This window comes from Lycium ferocissimum, chromosome 9 (assembly GCF_029784015.1).
Source record: "Lycium ferocissimum isolate CSIRO_LF1 chromosome 9, AGI_CSIRO_Lferr_CH_V1, whole genome shotgun sequence".
NCBI classification, from domain to species: domain Eukaryota; kingdom Viridiplantae; phylum Streptophyta; class Magnoliopsida; order Solanales; family Solanaceae; genus Lycium; species Lycium ferocissimum.
Window position 1 is genome coordinate 21,206,765 of NC_081350.1, and position 16,498 is coordinate 21,223,262.

The 16,498-nt window shown below is 34.2% G+C and overlaps 1 protein-coding gene across 1 annotated transcript; it reads left to right on the top strand.

Moving 5' to 3' along the window:
* The first annotated feature begins 5,962 nt into the window (after nucleotides 1–5,962).
* Nucleotides 5,963–11,519, top strand: LOC132031656 (uncharacterized). Its single transcript, XM_059421605.1, has 6 exons — nucleotides 5,963–6,363; nucleotides 7,502–7,622; nucleotides 8,467–8,603; nucleotides 8,708–10,398; nucleotides 10,621–10,942; nucleotides 11,062–11,519. The coding sequence occupies exons 2-6, from the start codon at nucleotides 7,519–7,521 to the stop codon at nucleotides 11,517–11,519; spliced, it is 2,712 nt and encodes a 903-aa protein (XP_059277588.1). The 5' UTR covers nucleotides 5,963–6,363; nucleotides 7,502–7,518.
* The last annotated feature ends 4,979 nt before the right edge of the window (nucleotides 11,520–16,498 follow it).

Genomic DNA, 16,498 nt, shown 5'->3' on the forward strand with positions numbered 1-16,498 from the left:
TCCACCAACTATAATTCATCACCAATTTCTTACTATTATTTACTACATCAAAAATCTTTACATTATAATCTATGCATGCATAAATAATTATAAACCAAATGGCCTCTAAAGGTAAGTTATTGTGAAAGACAAAACGACAAAAGTGGTAGAAAATTAAAAAACAAACAAACAAACAAAAAACTGATACGCGAGCTAGCTGAAACGCAGCTATGACCCTAAACCTAGTTCAAACACAAAAATTTACGTAAAGTGCCTTTTGCTTTAACTAATGATTCCAACAACACCAACTAAACAATGAAAAGAGATACTTTGACAGTCTTTCACTATACTCTGGAAAAACAATATTCAGTAGATTTTTTACACGATGTGCAGGTTTAAAAAAGTTTCTTTTTAGCTCAAAAAAGTATTACAATTCTCGTTCTTCTTCAATTTCACGCTCTTTGTATTTTGTTGGAAAATATATACCAAGAGCACAAAGATAAATGTTTGATAATATGAACAACAAACACAGAGTTGAAGGCTTGAAAGACGTGCGAAACACTTCCCTAAAACCAATTTTTGCTCTCTTTCCCCTGCGAGATTGCTATGGGGTTGTAAGTAAATAGTTTTAGCGGATATGATAAGCCTTTGAAAATTTACACTGAGCAAAAGTGGAAAAATCCATCAAAGGAAAGCAAAAACTTTTTTGATTTTCAAGTGCAAAATCCGTTTGTAGAAGAAAAGAGTTTTTGGAGGAAGAAGACAAGTGTTGCTGTAAGACTTCAAAATTGTTTTTTGTTGTAAAATACCCATCGATTTTTTTTCCAAAAACAAAGACCAATTTGGTTTAAATAGACAACACCAGACACCAGTTAAGAAATTTTGAAAGGACATATCCTCTCATTAAAAGAAACCTTTCTTTTCAAAACACTTCGTTTATAATTTATATTTAAACAAAAAATTCCAACATTTAATACTTAGCTCAGTTGGTAGAGCGAAGGACTATAGTGTGTGCCGAAATCCTTAGGTCGCTGGTTCGAATCCGGAGGCAGGATATTATTTTATAGACCCCGTGTATAGTGAGAGTTTGGTGCACCAGACTGCCCTTGTATTTAATACTTAATTCAGAGATTTTAAATCTTAATTCAGTCTTAGTGTAAACAAAAAGTCACTATCGATCTTATTAATCGTATACATAGTTATCTTACCATTAACATTTGTTGAGCCAAAACTCAACTTTTATTTAAATGGAAAAAGAAAATCTCAACCTTTATGTCAAACCCTTATTGCCATGCATGATAATGGAACGAGAGAGACTGGTATATGTAGTATAAATCGTCACTTCTTATAAAAGATAAATTTTGAGATGACATTATAAGAAAAGAAACAAGATGTTAGACCAAAAAGGAAAAATTATAGTAGTAAATTATACAAAAGGATGATTCTCGTGGCCGCAAGAAATTATTGACTTTAATTTCTTTATTTGCAAGAGCACTCTCCTCTTTTCACTCTATTTTTTGCCTCTTAGCTTTTATGAAGTTATAGATTATTATCTGCCCACTTTTTAAACGTAGACTAGCTGGATAGGATTTATTTCCACTTTTTTACTTTTTCTTTCCCTTTTATTACCACCCCCAATTTTAGAGTTTGTTCCTCCGTTTCTTCTCTGAGCACGTGCAACATGTGACCCATCATAGCACGTGCAAATCAGTGACTAGGAGGTCACGGGTTCAAGCCGATAAATAGCCTCTTTTAGAAATGCAGGGTAAGACTGTGTACAATAAATTCTTGTGGTCTGACCCTTCCTCGAAACGTGCATAGCGAGAGCTTAGTACACAGGCTTACCTTTTTTTTATTTTAGCCGTCCGTCGGTTATAAATATTTATTTTATAGTTTGCAAAAACAATACCTCAATAAGAATATTCAAAGGTAATTTTATGGTTTTTCTAATAGAAAATAATGGGAATTATCCATAACTAAAATGCCATTTATAAGAATAATTAATGATATAGGTAAAAAAAGTTCCTTTTCAGGAAAAAAAAAAGAAGCAAAATATCATAGTTCTCCTTATACATTCTTCGATTTCATGTTGTTGTAAAGGTTTACAATTTTTTTGGTTTAAATTCATGCAATAGTGGCGCTCCCTTTTATTGTTAATCTTCAAATATACAAAGCATAAACAGGGTCGCTAGGTCAAAAACAACATCTGTCAAAAGAGCTGTGCAATTGGGGGTGGGGGGGGGGGGGGGGGGGCGGGAGCAGGGGAACTTTGGCGGACATCCCCGTGCAGCATCATGTTTTGCAGTTACTATTGCAAAAAAAAGAAAAAGAAAAAAACAACCTCCGTTAAAAGAGCAAAGATATAGGGGAGAAAATGGTGAAATTTTTGCGAGCATCCATGTGCTAAATTTACAATTACTGTTGCAAAATAAATAAATAAGTAAGTAATCAAAGAAACAACTAAGGTGAATAAAGTCGTTATAACAGTCCATCATTACATTTTTTTTTAATATATATAATTTACGTTTTGATGTGGCGTGGACCCTTTTATTTCTTTAGAATGGAATGTACAGAAAACAGGATACGAATAGCCTCTATAGCAGAGCATTTAAAAGACGTCCATCGGTACTTCTATTCCATCCGTAGACACTTTAATCTGATTTGATTTTATTTTAAATAATTAAAATTTTGAAATTCTTATATATAGAACAAAAAAAATGCGGTTTGACCAACAAAATTTAATTTATTCTTATCTACTGAATACTGATTTTTTTTTAACGCAATTATGCCGAATGGTGGTGTGTCTCTCTTATTGATAAAGTCATAAAGACGTACAAACATCAAAATCTCCTCCCAGGTTTTTGTACGTAAGGCAACTCAAAATACTTTTTCTCCTATAAGGGCAAAAAATTGTAAGAAACAGAGGAGAAAAACATAAAAGAGAGCTTATCATAAAAATTGATTCCTTCGATGTGCATGCCTAGCGGCAGCGATCTGCGCCAAGTCCGATCCAACCTATACGAGCTGTTCGCCATACCAGGTAACTCATTCGGCGAGGATAAAATTCGATTTGCTGTTCCGGTACTCCATTTCGCCAAAGCATCCGCAACTTGATTAGATTCTCTGTAGCAATGTTGAATCAGACAATTTCTCTGATTGATCAGTTCTTTAGCTTTCTGAATTGTATCGTGCATCTGCCATGGAGGTGTGCTATTACCTTGTAGCATATCAACAACCAAGAGGGAGTCACATTCAAGAATAATATGATTCACACTATTATGCTCGCACCATCTTTAACCGAAAAGGGCTGCCTTTGCCTCCGCAAGGTTGCTATTACCTCTTCCTGTCGAAGCATGAAATGCCATTAACATAGCTCCAAATTTATCTCTGCAAATACCCCGTATACCCGCGATTCCTTCTTGATTTTTGCTCCCATCCGTATTTAATTTAAACCAATTTTCCGATGGCCTAGTCCATTTACCAATTAAGCATTCAATCAGAGGATTTAGATCCATGACTTGAGCGCATATGATCTTCCAGTTGGTGTTATTAATCTGTATTGCAAAATTACTTTGATTTACTCACCAAAATAGCGGTACAAAGAAATTCTGATGATAGCGAACAACTCGAAGGCAGTATATCACACAAAATTTTAAGAAGTGCAGAAAAGAAGAAGAAGAATATCAGAAAATTTTCGTAAGGAAAAATTCTGAGGATCAACGAAAATATATAGCCATTGAAGCACTGATTGGGAAAAGGTTTGCAACCTTTGGTAAAAGGCTTGCAACCTTTCAGAAAGGTCACAGTTTTTAAACAAACAAAAACGGAGGGAAATTTTAAAATAATCCGGGAAAGAAACGGGTCGCGGGTCAGACACGCGGATCTGGGTGACTAACGGGTCATGATCTGGATATTTTAATTAATTAAATAAATAAATAATAATTAATTAAATAATTAAAATTAAAGAAAATTTGGTCCAAAAAGATTATCAATTAATCGCTGAAGTTGAGCCGAGCGACGACGACGACGTGAGGGGAGACCCTCTTCTTAACCCTTTAGCAACAAGAAGGAGTGCTTCTACTTTTAAGTAGGAGAACTTTTCTTTCCACTACTAATGAGGGACAAATGCTTATTTCATAAAGCAAGAGGGAACAGCTCATTTTCCCTCCACTTCTTTTCCCTCCATTTCTTTTCCCTCCATTTCCTATTCAACCTATCAATTAAACCCAACAGTTGGTACTCCAGTTGTTGTTGCTTCTGGTTTTCGATATCACCCATCTGAGGTGCATAAGGATCTGGTGTCTAATTCTCCCAGCATAAGTGATAGTATCTCCATACCTATTAGCACATCTGGCCTTCCATATTTCCCAACATAATAATATGGGAGTGATCTATAGAATGCATTGGTGTATACTATTGATAGGTTTGGTGCTTCACCACCTGAGCATCATAACTCTGATAGGTATATTGTCCCACCTAATGCCAAGAGGATTCCCAAAAGAATTCCAAGTGGATTTCGCAAAATCACCTTCCATGAAGCTATGATGAATAGCCTCTTTTGAGAAGACCTACAACAAAAACATTTAGAAACATAAAGTATAACCAAATTTCACCAATTTATCATCCATGAGCAATTTATCTTTCAAAATCCCCCATGTAAGAAAAGGCATTTTAAAAGGAAGATACTTATGTCAGATTCTGTTTATAAAATCGATCGAACGGAAAAATGTAATAATTATGACAATATGACGCAAAAAAGCACAAAATTTGCAAAGAGGACTTTTGGAAGAAGTTGTTTATGTTATTCTAAATTTAAACTTTTTGAACTTAAGCAAATAAATAAAAGATAAGAAAATAATTAAAAAAAGTTTAATAATAAATGAAGGTAGCCAACAATAATTAATGGATTAGTTAAAAGCAGGTCAAAGGGAATTAGGGAAAAGAAGGAAAAACTACTTACTATATTAACATGTGTTATTTATGTGATCCACACTGCAAAAACTAGGAAAAAAAAATTGCTGGACAGGTTCGAACCAGCACAACCAGGGAGAAACCATTCGCACGGTGCCATTGGCACTATAGCTGCCATTGTTAAAATGGGTGGCAAGTATTTATACAATGTCTTATATATATATACACACACACATACATACAATACTTTCGACCAAAGCTTGGGGGTGACGTGACATCCCATCTGCCCCTGGGTATGCCGCATGATCTGTCAATAGTTATCTTGTTTTTTATTTTGCTCCTATATCAATATTTTTTAAATCTTAATTCACTCTTAACATAAACCATAATTCACATCCTCTTATTGTTAAAAGACTTAGCCAACCACAACATTGGTTGAGCCAAATTAAAACTCTACTTTTATGTAAAGGGGAAAGTAATTCTCTACCTAATTTATATGTGAGACCCTATTTTTCTCGTATTGATCAAATCAAAGTGGAATAAGTGATTAATTAATATATAGTATTAACTCTTTTTCTTGATAAAGAAATACTATAAATCTTGAAAAGACACTATAAGAAAAGAAGTAAAAAAAGAAAAGAACAAGTTGTCATGATACAATAAAGGAGAAACCATAACTCTTACACAAAAAGTTCGATTCTAATAACCCTAAGCAGTTTATTATTTTTCTTTATTTGAAGAGGACCCCACTTCTTTTTGACTTTTCTCTTTATTATTGATGTTTTACATTTTTTTTTCTTTTTCTTGTTATTGACTCTTTAGATTACCTGCCCATTGTAATAAGACCTTTACTTTCCCTTTTCCGTTTTATTATTACCACAACCCAAATATTTAGGGTTTTCATTCCTCGATTTCTCCTCCCAAACAACGTGCCACGTGGCACACACCTAAGCAACGTGCCACCACAGCATGTTGCTTTCGGACAAAGACAGTTACTGTTTGACTAGGGTTTTTGGAAAGTGAGTGGGTCGTCATAAGCATCCCCACCTGTGGCGCTGACGTGTCCTTTCCTGATTGGATGGTGATTTTCTTGTGGTCCATTTATGCAAGTAATATGTGTACAGATTACAAAGATAAACTAGAATTTAAAACCTCTGCACTTCACTGCTCCTATATAAACCTTTCCTTTGTGCCTTAAATTTTATATTATCATTGCATTTCTTTAGTGTCTAATTGAGAGTCTTTTCTTTTCTCTCTCATTTGTCTGAGTGTTTTACACACTCCTTCTCTCTCTCTCTAGAATTTCATTTCAAACCTAGATTTTCTCTTTGTTTTGCCTTTAAATACCGTTCAAACGGTGTCTTTAGTTCTTAGTTTTGTGTCGTGGTGGTGGTTTTTTGTCAGACGTGGAGAAATTTTTGTGGGTCCAAAAGTGAGTGTTATTCTGATCTGAGGTCTCGATTCAGGTGAAAGGTATGTTTTTCTCTTCATTTCTAATTGTTTTTTCCAGTTGGGTTTTTTATTTACTTTTTGTTTTTGTTGGATTCTTTACTAGCTAATTTTTTATGACTTTTCTGGAAATGAAATAATTACTGTACGTTTTTTTGTGTCGTGTATTTTTGGTTTCTACTTTGTTCTGGTTGGTTGATTTATTTTTTCTGTACTTCCTATCTGGGTTTTGTTTTACTTATCGTTTCGTTTTACTGTGGTTCTGGTTATAGCTTTGATTTTTTGTCTGTTGGGTTTTCCTTCGGGTATATCGAAATCATCGGCGACTCGCAAAACCCTAATTTGGCTTTTGGATTTTTATGGATGACTTTTGCTTAGATCTGATATGAATTTAGCTGGTCTTGATTGTGTTACAACGATTTTATGTGAATCTTGGAACTTTTGACGAAGCTTTGTCTTTTTTACCTTTTCAATTTAAGTGAATTTGGTTAGAAAACCCTAAATTAGCTTGAAATTCATTTGTATGCGTCATATGGTTTCATTTTAAGGTTCATTGATCTTGTTCAGGCATTTGTTAGATTGTAACTGATTGAATGATGGGTTGATGAAAAGAACGATTTTTCCGTCTATTGAGAATTAGGGTTTCTAGCATTTGTTCCATTAAAGGCTTTCACATTTATTCACTAAAAAAAAAAAATGGAGTGTATTAGTGTGTTTTATATTAATCATGTCATTACTATTGCAATTAATGTATTTGATTATATCATGGAACTAGATGACATGACTTTGAATTTACAGGTGCACATATACAAACACATGTAGATCTGTATATATCTTGGATATGTTCGAGTTTTGATTCGATGCAAATTATATTTATTTGTGTATACAAATTATTTTTATCTTCGATATGTTCGAGTTTTGATTCGATGCAAATAATAGTTATTCGTGTATACCGATTATTTTTATCTTCGATATGTTCGGGTTTTGATTCGATACAAATAGTATTTACCAATTATGTTTATCTTCGATATGTTCGAGTTTTGATTCGATGCAAATAATATTTATTCATGTATACCATTTATTTTTATCTTCAAATTACTTATCGTTTCTCCAACTTTCTGATTGGAATTTCATTTTGTGGTGGTGAACTCGTCATTTCCAGTTCTTCTCCTTTTTTACATGGAGAATAGCGCCACATCGGTACGAACTGAAGCGATATCGATAGGTCTTAATCTTCCAATGCCGGTGAAAGAGAAAGGAGACTGTCAGCATTTTTCGATGCGGTTAGTCCCCAATCTACTTTTGTTATCTTATGTACTACTCCTCCCAAATTATGTGATACAATTCGGATTTCGAGAGTCAAATAAGAAAATCTTTGACTGCAATTTATTCGTATGCCCTTGAAATATTTTAAATTGTTAATTATTGTGACTTATAGTACCTTTTATTCAGTTTCTAAATATGTAGATTATTTTTTAAAATACTTAAATATTGTATGTCCGAATTCTCAAAATAAAGAAGTTTGACTCTCAAAATCGGAACGGTATCACACAAAAGGGGAAAGATGGAGTAATACTTACTGAAGTTTTTGTTTTTTCTTTTTCCTTTTCGCTTCTTCGGACCTTCGGTTGACTTAATTAAGTGATTTAATATCAATCTTTTGTACTAACATGAAATTATGTCACCTATAGATTTTTGCCTCTTACCGTCTCACTGCTTACAGTATTAATTCGAAGATGTGTATGTATTAACTCTCTTTGGTTGATCTTTAAATTGGTCAAATTACTCTGAATTACCTGATGTAAAATTAGTCTGGGATAATGTTATATTGGAGTTGGAAGTTTACTTAGCCGTCTCTTGAAAGTTGGAGCCTGTAGTACTCTCTTCATGATACTAGTGAAGAAGTTCTCATTTTTTTTCCATGCATTGCTATTTATGTCGAGATAAAAGATGAGGGGATTTCTATGAAAGGATACAATGCTTTCTGAATCTGCTCTCCTCCATTACATCAGACACTGAAATTATCCAATTTGTGTATATATATTGTCGACTAGCTAACAAAATCTTATTTTCTCCATGGCCTTAAGATTCTCTAATATATTGTTGGTCATTTTCTTTGCGACACAGTCAATATGTTGCTGATCAGATGAGAAAGAAGGACATGCAAATTTGTTCACCTTTTGGATCAAGCAGTATTGTTAGGGCATTTGTCAATCCAGCTACCAAGGAATGTTCAGCTCGAGAAATAGAACTAATGGACCCAGGTAATTTAAGAGTATTGTTAGGGCATTTGTCAATACAATCTTTAGATTTTGCACTTGTTCATTGCTGCTAGAATTGACAATAATGCTTTTGGCTTTGAAAACAGTTGCTAACCTGTTGAAGAGCAGTACAAAGATTGCAGTTACCGAGCCAATTCCCTCAAATGATGGAAATGACAAAGTAGTTCCTCATGACGATATAGATAGTGAAATTGATCCAGAGAAAGAAAAAAACTCTCAAAATGGACAGAGAACTGCTTCAAACACTTCAGATCAAATAGAAGTTCTTAGTGGTAGCAAAGAAAAGGTTCTTAATATGAGAAGTGTCATGTTACGTGGATCACCTTCTTTTGGATCGAGAAAGGGAACTGACAAATCTAAGGGGAATGATGCAAATTTGGCTGAAAATAATCTGTGCGATTTGCATGAGGATATTGCAAGTGATCTACCGCCCAAAAAAACTAAAAAAACGCGGTTGCTAACTGACTTGTTGCGTGGAAACGTCAATTTGGAGATGAGTCATGCCAATGCAGAACTATTTTCAGCGAATACCATGCCTATGTTGCGTTCTGAGACAGATACAGTTGCTACACCTACGGATAAGGTGTCTATTCTTGAAAATGTAGGCAAAGGTATAAAGATTTCTCGGAAGAAGAGGAATATGTCTCAAGAAGACGGCTCCAAGTCAGGGATGAACCTAGATGGTAAGATGGCTAAAAGATTGAAGGCGTTAAATCAAAATCAAAAAGCTAAGAGGAGTCCCATGGAAATTAAAGTTACTGATTCACGTCCAGGAGAGAATGGATCTGATAGAGAATGTCTGCAGAGTGGTAGCAAAAGTGTGAAGAATAAGCATATAAGTGATGAGGACTCTGGAGTAAGTAGAAAGAAACATAAGCAAGCTCAAGTTGTCGGTGGATATTCTCTTCAAATGCCCTTGGAAAAGAAAAATAGTACTGGTATTGGAACTAGTGGATACGGTGCAAATATTCTTTTTCAATCGTCACATGCTTCCCCAAGTACTGGGAAAGTTGAACTTCGTTTGAGGAATAACAACGAATCATTGCGGGGAAAAGAAAGGGATTTTGGTTTGAGCTTGAACAGTAACAAGTTGCTCGAAGTTAGACATGCCTCTTCTCGTATGAATGTGGTACCAGATAAGAATTTGAGAAGAGACAGTGTATCAAAAGGGAAAGATGTTGTACAAATGCCGATTGGTATGGGAATGGTGACTCCTCAGCCAGAAAAGGAGTTATCTATTAAAGAGAAGTTAGACTGGTCTTTAAGCAGCTTCAAGGGTGCTCAGAAACATGTTGGCATAGGAACGGTGACTCCTCAGCCAGCAAAGGAGTTATCTATTAAAGAAAAGTTAGACGGGTCTTTAAGCAGCATCAGGGGTGCTCAGAAACATGTTGAAAATTACACAACCCAAAGCAAAAACACAATAAATTGGCCATTGGTTCTACAGAAGGGCAATAAGAGTTGTGATCTTCTCAGGTCAAATATGTCTGAATCGGGTCAGTCATCAGGGAAAAAAGTGAACTCTCTTGTACCAAATGTGTTTGAACCAGGTCATTCTTTGAGAAAATCTCTTTTCAGACGGCCACATGTGTCTGAAACAGGTGGATCTTTGAGGAAAGGAGTGAACCCTCTTGTAACACAGACAAATGTGCCTGAAGCACGTCAAACTTTGAGGAAAGGAATGATTTTCGACCTCAACCAGGGAATTGCTCAAACACCACCGAATTGCTCTTCAGATCTGCTTCAACGAGGAAATTTTCAAATTCAAAATCCAATGGTACTGGCCTTTTCTTATGTTGGTAAATTGTTACAATTGTTGTTACCTAACACTAATTGCCTAACATCCATGGTTTCTATAATGTGTAAAAGGTAAACTTTCCCTCAAATTTGTTCTTGTAATGCTAAAACAGTGATGGTGTGGGTATGCAATTTTTTTTCTGAGTACATTCTCCACTTATCTAATGTTAAAGCGACTAGTACTGAGATGGAGCATGTTCAGGAGATGCAGTTCAAACTATTCGGCGCTTCAACACAAATTCAGCAGAGACTATCAAACGGATTGCAAGTTTCTGCTCTTGTCCCCACCAGATGGGGGTTGCAGCATGGCGAAGGACCAAAACCTGTATGGTTTCCTGCTGGACAGAACATATCCTTTGGACAACCTTCTGGCTCAGTTCAGAAGGGTCGGACCATTAGTGATATAAAGACTTTAGAATCAAAAAGTTCAAACAAGACAGGAAACCCAGGTGTGGGGGCTTCAAACTTCAAACAGAGACCTTTCTCTCCCTACATCAACCACCCACCTATTCCTTACTTCAATGGTAAGTTGAATTCCCAACAAATCCATATGATTGATCCTTTTTTTCTTAAAATCATATGATTGATCCATTTACTGTTTCACACAAATGAATGATATTCTAAAAGGCTGTTAATTTTACAGATCAAGTATCTCTTCAAACCCAACTACAAGAGGAAAAAAGGAAACCTCATGCAACTGCACGACTTGGTGGAACAAAATTGCAACAGTCAAGTGGCCTCCTGCTCACCACTAGAGTTCCTGAGTCAAGAGGAATTTTCGGTGCATCAAGTTCTAAATTTGTTCCGTTGCAGGATGATAATACTTACAAATCATTGAACGCAGATGGCTGTAGTACCCGTGTAGCTGTACTACCTGTTAGAAGAATTTTTGAAAAGGACCCTTCTTGCCTTTTCAATCAAAATCCTGCTGACATTGCCCATGCTGATGATGACACGTATATGAGAACTGTTGCGGATCAAAGAGTTCATGACAAGAGTGCGTTGAAAGAGAAAACTAGTCCTTTACATTTAAATGGGCGGAAGAGGCAAAGGAGAAAAGAAAGACCAGGAAGAATGCCGCTAGGATGCTGTGCATCCTAAATGCTATCTTTGTCTTGAGCATTTAGGGGATAGAGTTACTGCTTGGTTTCCAAGATACCTTTTATTTGTTTTATCTTTTTTTTTTTTTTTTTTTTTTTTTTTTTTAAGTTTTAAATAGCATAATAAGAAACAGTTTAAGAAATTTAAGGACATTTTGAGAGATAAAGTCTCATGCTGATAAAGTCTTGATACCCATTCAAGAAAGTGTAGCTCTTGAAGGAGCTACTGTCATGGTGAGTACACGTGTGTTGTATCATTGTTGTGAAAATCAAGATTGTAATATTTTCTTGATATGTTTTGAACATTTTGAGCAGAAAGTTTATGAGACAAATCAGCTTTGACCTTCACTTTTATTTTCTGGTATACATATATAACACTACTAAAAATCAGCTATTTACCTATGTGGGTTATCGAGGGACAAATTTCATGTAGCTATTCCGAGGGACTTTGCCATGGCGTACCTCAGAAAAGTCAAATATTTTAATTTTTAATTATTTTTTAAAGATACAGAGGGACGTCCCTCGGTAAATTATGCAACTTTTTTACATTCAACATTTATTTGACTATACCGAGGGACTCTCTCGGTACATAATTAAAAACAATTTAAAATTTCTGAGAGAGACCCTCGGTAATATAAATATAAACATTCTGAATTTCCTTTTTCTTGTACCGAGGGACACCATCAGTATATTAATAAAAAGTAAATGAAAATTAAATAAAATGTACCGAGGGAGTCTCTCGATAAAGTAGATATAATCATTTTGAGTTTTCTTTTTTAAAGTACCGACGGACATCTCTCGATACATTTAAATATGTAAAATTGAGTATTCAATAAATAATTATTTTATATTTTTTAAACAAATAATAGCGATGGTGTCAATTGATAAGTCCGTCGGTAATTGTTTAAAGGATTTTTTCCCTTTTTTTAGTAACATTACCTTTTTAGACTTATCGTAAGAAAATTAGTAGTACCACTTATTTATTGTACTAAGTAGGCGTTTGTCCATGAAAACCAAATATTCATTTTATTTGGAATTTTGAAGTTGGAGCTGAAACTGGAGTTGAAGATGGAGTTGTGTTTGGTTATGATTTTTGCAAAGAATATTTGATTGTTTAAATGTATTGAAAGTGAAAAAAGTGAAAACAAGTTTTTACGTGTTTTTCAAATTCCAAATACAACTGTTGTATTTGAAATTTTCATGGCCAAACGTTGATTTCCAAATAAAGTGAAAACGTTTTCCGGAAAAAAAGAGAAAGATTCTCAAGTAAAAGTGTATTTGTGATAGCACTATAAAGAATGTTATAGATGATAAGTTTAAAAAGTGATATAACAACAACATACCTAGTACATTTTCACAAGTGGGGTCTGCGGAGGATAGAGTGTACGTGAGCATCTTATCTTTACCTTGGGAGGTAGAGAAGTTGTTTCCGATAGACCCTCGGCTCAAGAAATGTTTAAAAAGTGATAGTATAAATAGAAGTGTTTTTAGTGGCATCCTTAATAAAAGTTGATTAATTAGCTTATAAATTGACAATGGTTAAAGTGTGTTGTATTAGAGGTATTGTTAAGCAATGTTAGTGATTGATAAGTCTATACATAATAAATACAGTAACTAGAGGTATATTAGTGGTATTCTTAAGTAATATTCCTGATTGATTAGCTTGTAAATTGATAATTACATTAAGTAGCAGTGCATTAGTGGTATCTTGAAGAAATATTATTGATTGATTAGCTTATACGTCAATAATTACAGTAAGTGGAATTGTATTTGTGATATCCTATTATGTTACAACCACTTAATGAGTCTGAATGATTATTAAAGATCTATAACAAAGTCTTAGTATCGTTAACATGTCAATTAAAAAATTTCTATAAAGATGGCAGCTCACCCCTTCCTCCATTTTGTCATCGCTACCGCTAAGGCATCCCCCGTCATTATTAATTATTGTCACCGCCCATCATTTATTAACTATCACTACTCAACCACTGCCATTGTCAATTACTACAATCAACATGCATTGCTACTAGTCACTATTTACAATCATAGCCACCAACCACCATTTCTACTACAACCATCGTTCATGACTACCTGCAATCACCACCATCAGTCACCACTATATATCGTCAGTCACCGTCATCATTCACAACTATATATCGTTAATTATCGTCATCATTTAACAACACTATTAGCCATCATTTAACAACACTATTAGCCATCACTATCAATCGCCACCACAAATCACTACTACCATTATTCATTACCACTAGCTACTACCCACAATACCACCATTAGCTGACACCATCTTCAATTGACACCACCACCACCACCTATGGTCATGCCACCACCAAACCTTCATATAATATATTTTTTTGATAACATATTAGATTAATTTAGTATTATATTAAATTTCATACTATTTTTTTTAAAATAAACAATATTTAACACATTCAGATGTCTGAAAGCAAACAGTCTTAACTCTTAATAATGTAGTATTCAAACCTGAATACAACATCTTAATATTCATATGTGTATTTAGATTCAGACATATAATTCTTAATGCAAATCTTAATATTAGATGTGCATTCAGATTCTGACGTTTTAATCTTAACAAAAACAAATGAGACCTTAGTTTTTTTGAGAAAACAATATTTATGAAAAAAATTGTATAAGTTTAGTGATTCTTTTTTTGTTTGGAGATAATTTGATTTGACATTTCCAAACAAAATTTTATTTTTCACTCTTTTAGGATAAATTCATCTTTTTTAAAACAATCTCAATTTTGCCTTAACAAATATAAAATATCTTTTGTTAAGTTAAAATTTTATTCAATTAATGGTTCGATCTAAAATAGTACTAATTTAAATTATAAATATTTAAAGTGAGTTTTTCGCAACTTTTCTACAAAATTTTATGGTTATTATCTCAATTTAATTTTTTTATTTACTTATTATCTCCAAGATTATGAGAGGTTTAATATATACATTAGAACAAAAAAAGGCTGAGAGAAAACTTAAAAGGAAAAAAGAACAAAAGCGGGAAGCTTAAGCGCCAAAAATTCAGCAAAAAGAAAGATATTGCTGACCTAGCTTATTTTCAGCAAAAAGAAAGACTTTGCGCCAAAACTTACATCTCTTCAACTTAGGTTTTGTTCAAAGTTGTAACCCATCACCATTTGTAAAAAATGGCTTGTCAACAGCGAAATTGACACCAGTTATATTCCCCTCGTTTTCATCCTTTTCAACTCCCTCCGCTTGAATTTTTTAAAACCCATCACCATTTGTAAACTGACCTAGCAAATTTCTCAGCTTTTCTGGTAAATCTTTCTCTCTTTTATTCTTTCTTGTAATTTGGGGATTCTTTTTCCGACCTAGCAAAATGATCCAAGTTTGAATTTTTTGTTTGTTGAATTGAAATTCATGCCAAACTGAATTAATCCTTTATCTATTAATCTGAAATTTGTGCCAAACTTTTAGCTTTCTCTTTTAACTAGTAGATTGATTGATGGGTATTATTTTAAGAACACCTCTATGCATAGAAGACAAACTTGATTTATCTTTCACCGCACATTATTTGTATTGAAGTTGCGAGCATATTCAATTGGTATTGAGAAGCTTTTCTCGAGATCTTCCCCCAAACCCCTTGTTTTTAATTCGTCAAATTATTTCATAAAATCTTACAATTAAATTGGTTACTTTTGCGGTCACGACTACGTTACCGTGGTCACGACTATGTTCTTGTGGTTTATCCACTTTCCCTCTCATTTGGATTGTGGAAAATTGGTTGCAAATTATGGAGATCCTTCTAAGAATTGGAATTTTAGGAATTCACTCTACAACTAAACATAGTCGGCATAATAGTTAAGATATCTAACCGTGTTATTAATTAGTCCATGAAGTATAAATTTTGTTGCAAATTGTAGTTACTTAATTTGCAAATTGTGGTTAACTTAATTTTCGCATCCGTTAGAGTTCTTGCCTTCACTACTGCTGTTGTTGCTGAAAATAAAAGACCAGAATAGTTTTGTCGTCGCCCCGCCTTGATTGTGGTTCCCTTCTTTCTCTCTCTTTTTCCCCATTATTCTATTTATTTTTCTTTTGAAATCTATGATTGAATTGTTTTGGTTTTTTCATAATGAACTGGTTTTGTTCTTTGAGATTCCATTCATCCTCGTTTCTGCTTAGGCATTTGTTTTCTAATTCCTAAAATCTTTGTGTTTTTTATTTTGTTGTTGATTGAACGATTCCTTTAATCCCTTTTCCGGTTGTTCCCTGCCTTTTATGTGATTAAGCATTTTATTTGTAGACTATGGGGAACTGTATATCAAATTTGGTTTATTTACTTGATCACTAAAGCTGTGTATTAGATGTAGAATTATTCTATGCATCTTAAAGTATTGATGTGGATTTGTTATCTGTACATGTAGATGGATGTATGATAGGGTGTTACCTAATCGGCGGGGGTTGAGGGATGAATTTAAGCAAAGCGTTGAGGGGTTTCTTAATCAGGCAAATTTATTTTGTCAAAAGGACGGGACAATTAGGTGTCCTTGTGCGGATTGCAATCGTATAAAGTGGTTAAAACCGGAAGATGTTAGGGCTGATCTTTGTAGTAAGGGTTTTATGGATGACTATTATGTTTGGTCCAGATCTTCCATCACCTGGAAAGTTAGATCATCTACGGAGGGTGCGCATCATCGCTGATGGAGAAGGGTATGTTTATTGTTTTATTGCATTCTAATTCCTCTATTATTTTCTAATTCTTGAATTAACAATTTTAAATGTTTTAAAATTGTTGTCTTGTAGGTTTTATCCTTCTAGGCAGTACCAAATGCAATCTCAACAGCAATCCAGAAACTTTATAGCGGTGCCTTCGCGACGTGGGGCGAAGTTCCATATCATACGCAACAGGCAATCCTTAACGAGTTTATGGTATGTATACTTTGGATCACAAAATGGATTAAACGAGTCTTCTCCTCTA

What these genes read in the sequence shown, in the direction of transcription:
- LOC132031656 (XM_059421605.1), top strand. Translation starts at nt 7,519, where the DNA reads ATGGAGAATAGCGCCACATCGGTACGAACTGAAGCGATATCGATAGGT. An exon ending in AATAGAACTAATGGACCCAG is followed by an intron (nt 8,604 to 8,707) that starts GTAATTTAAGAG and finishes CTTTGAAAACAG; the next exon opens with TTGCTAACCTGTTGAAGAGC. An exon ending in ACCTATTCCTTACTTCAATG is followed by an intron (nt 10,943 to 11,061) that starts GTAAGTTGAATT and finishes TTAATTTTACAG; the next exon opens with ATCAAGTATCTCTTCAAACC.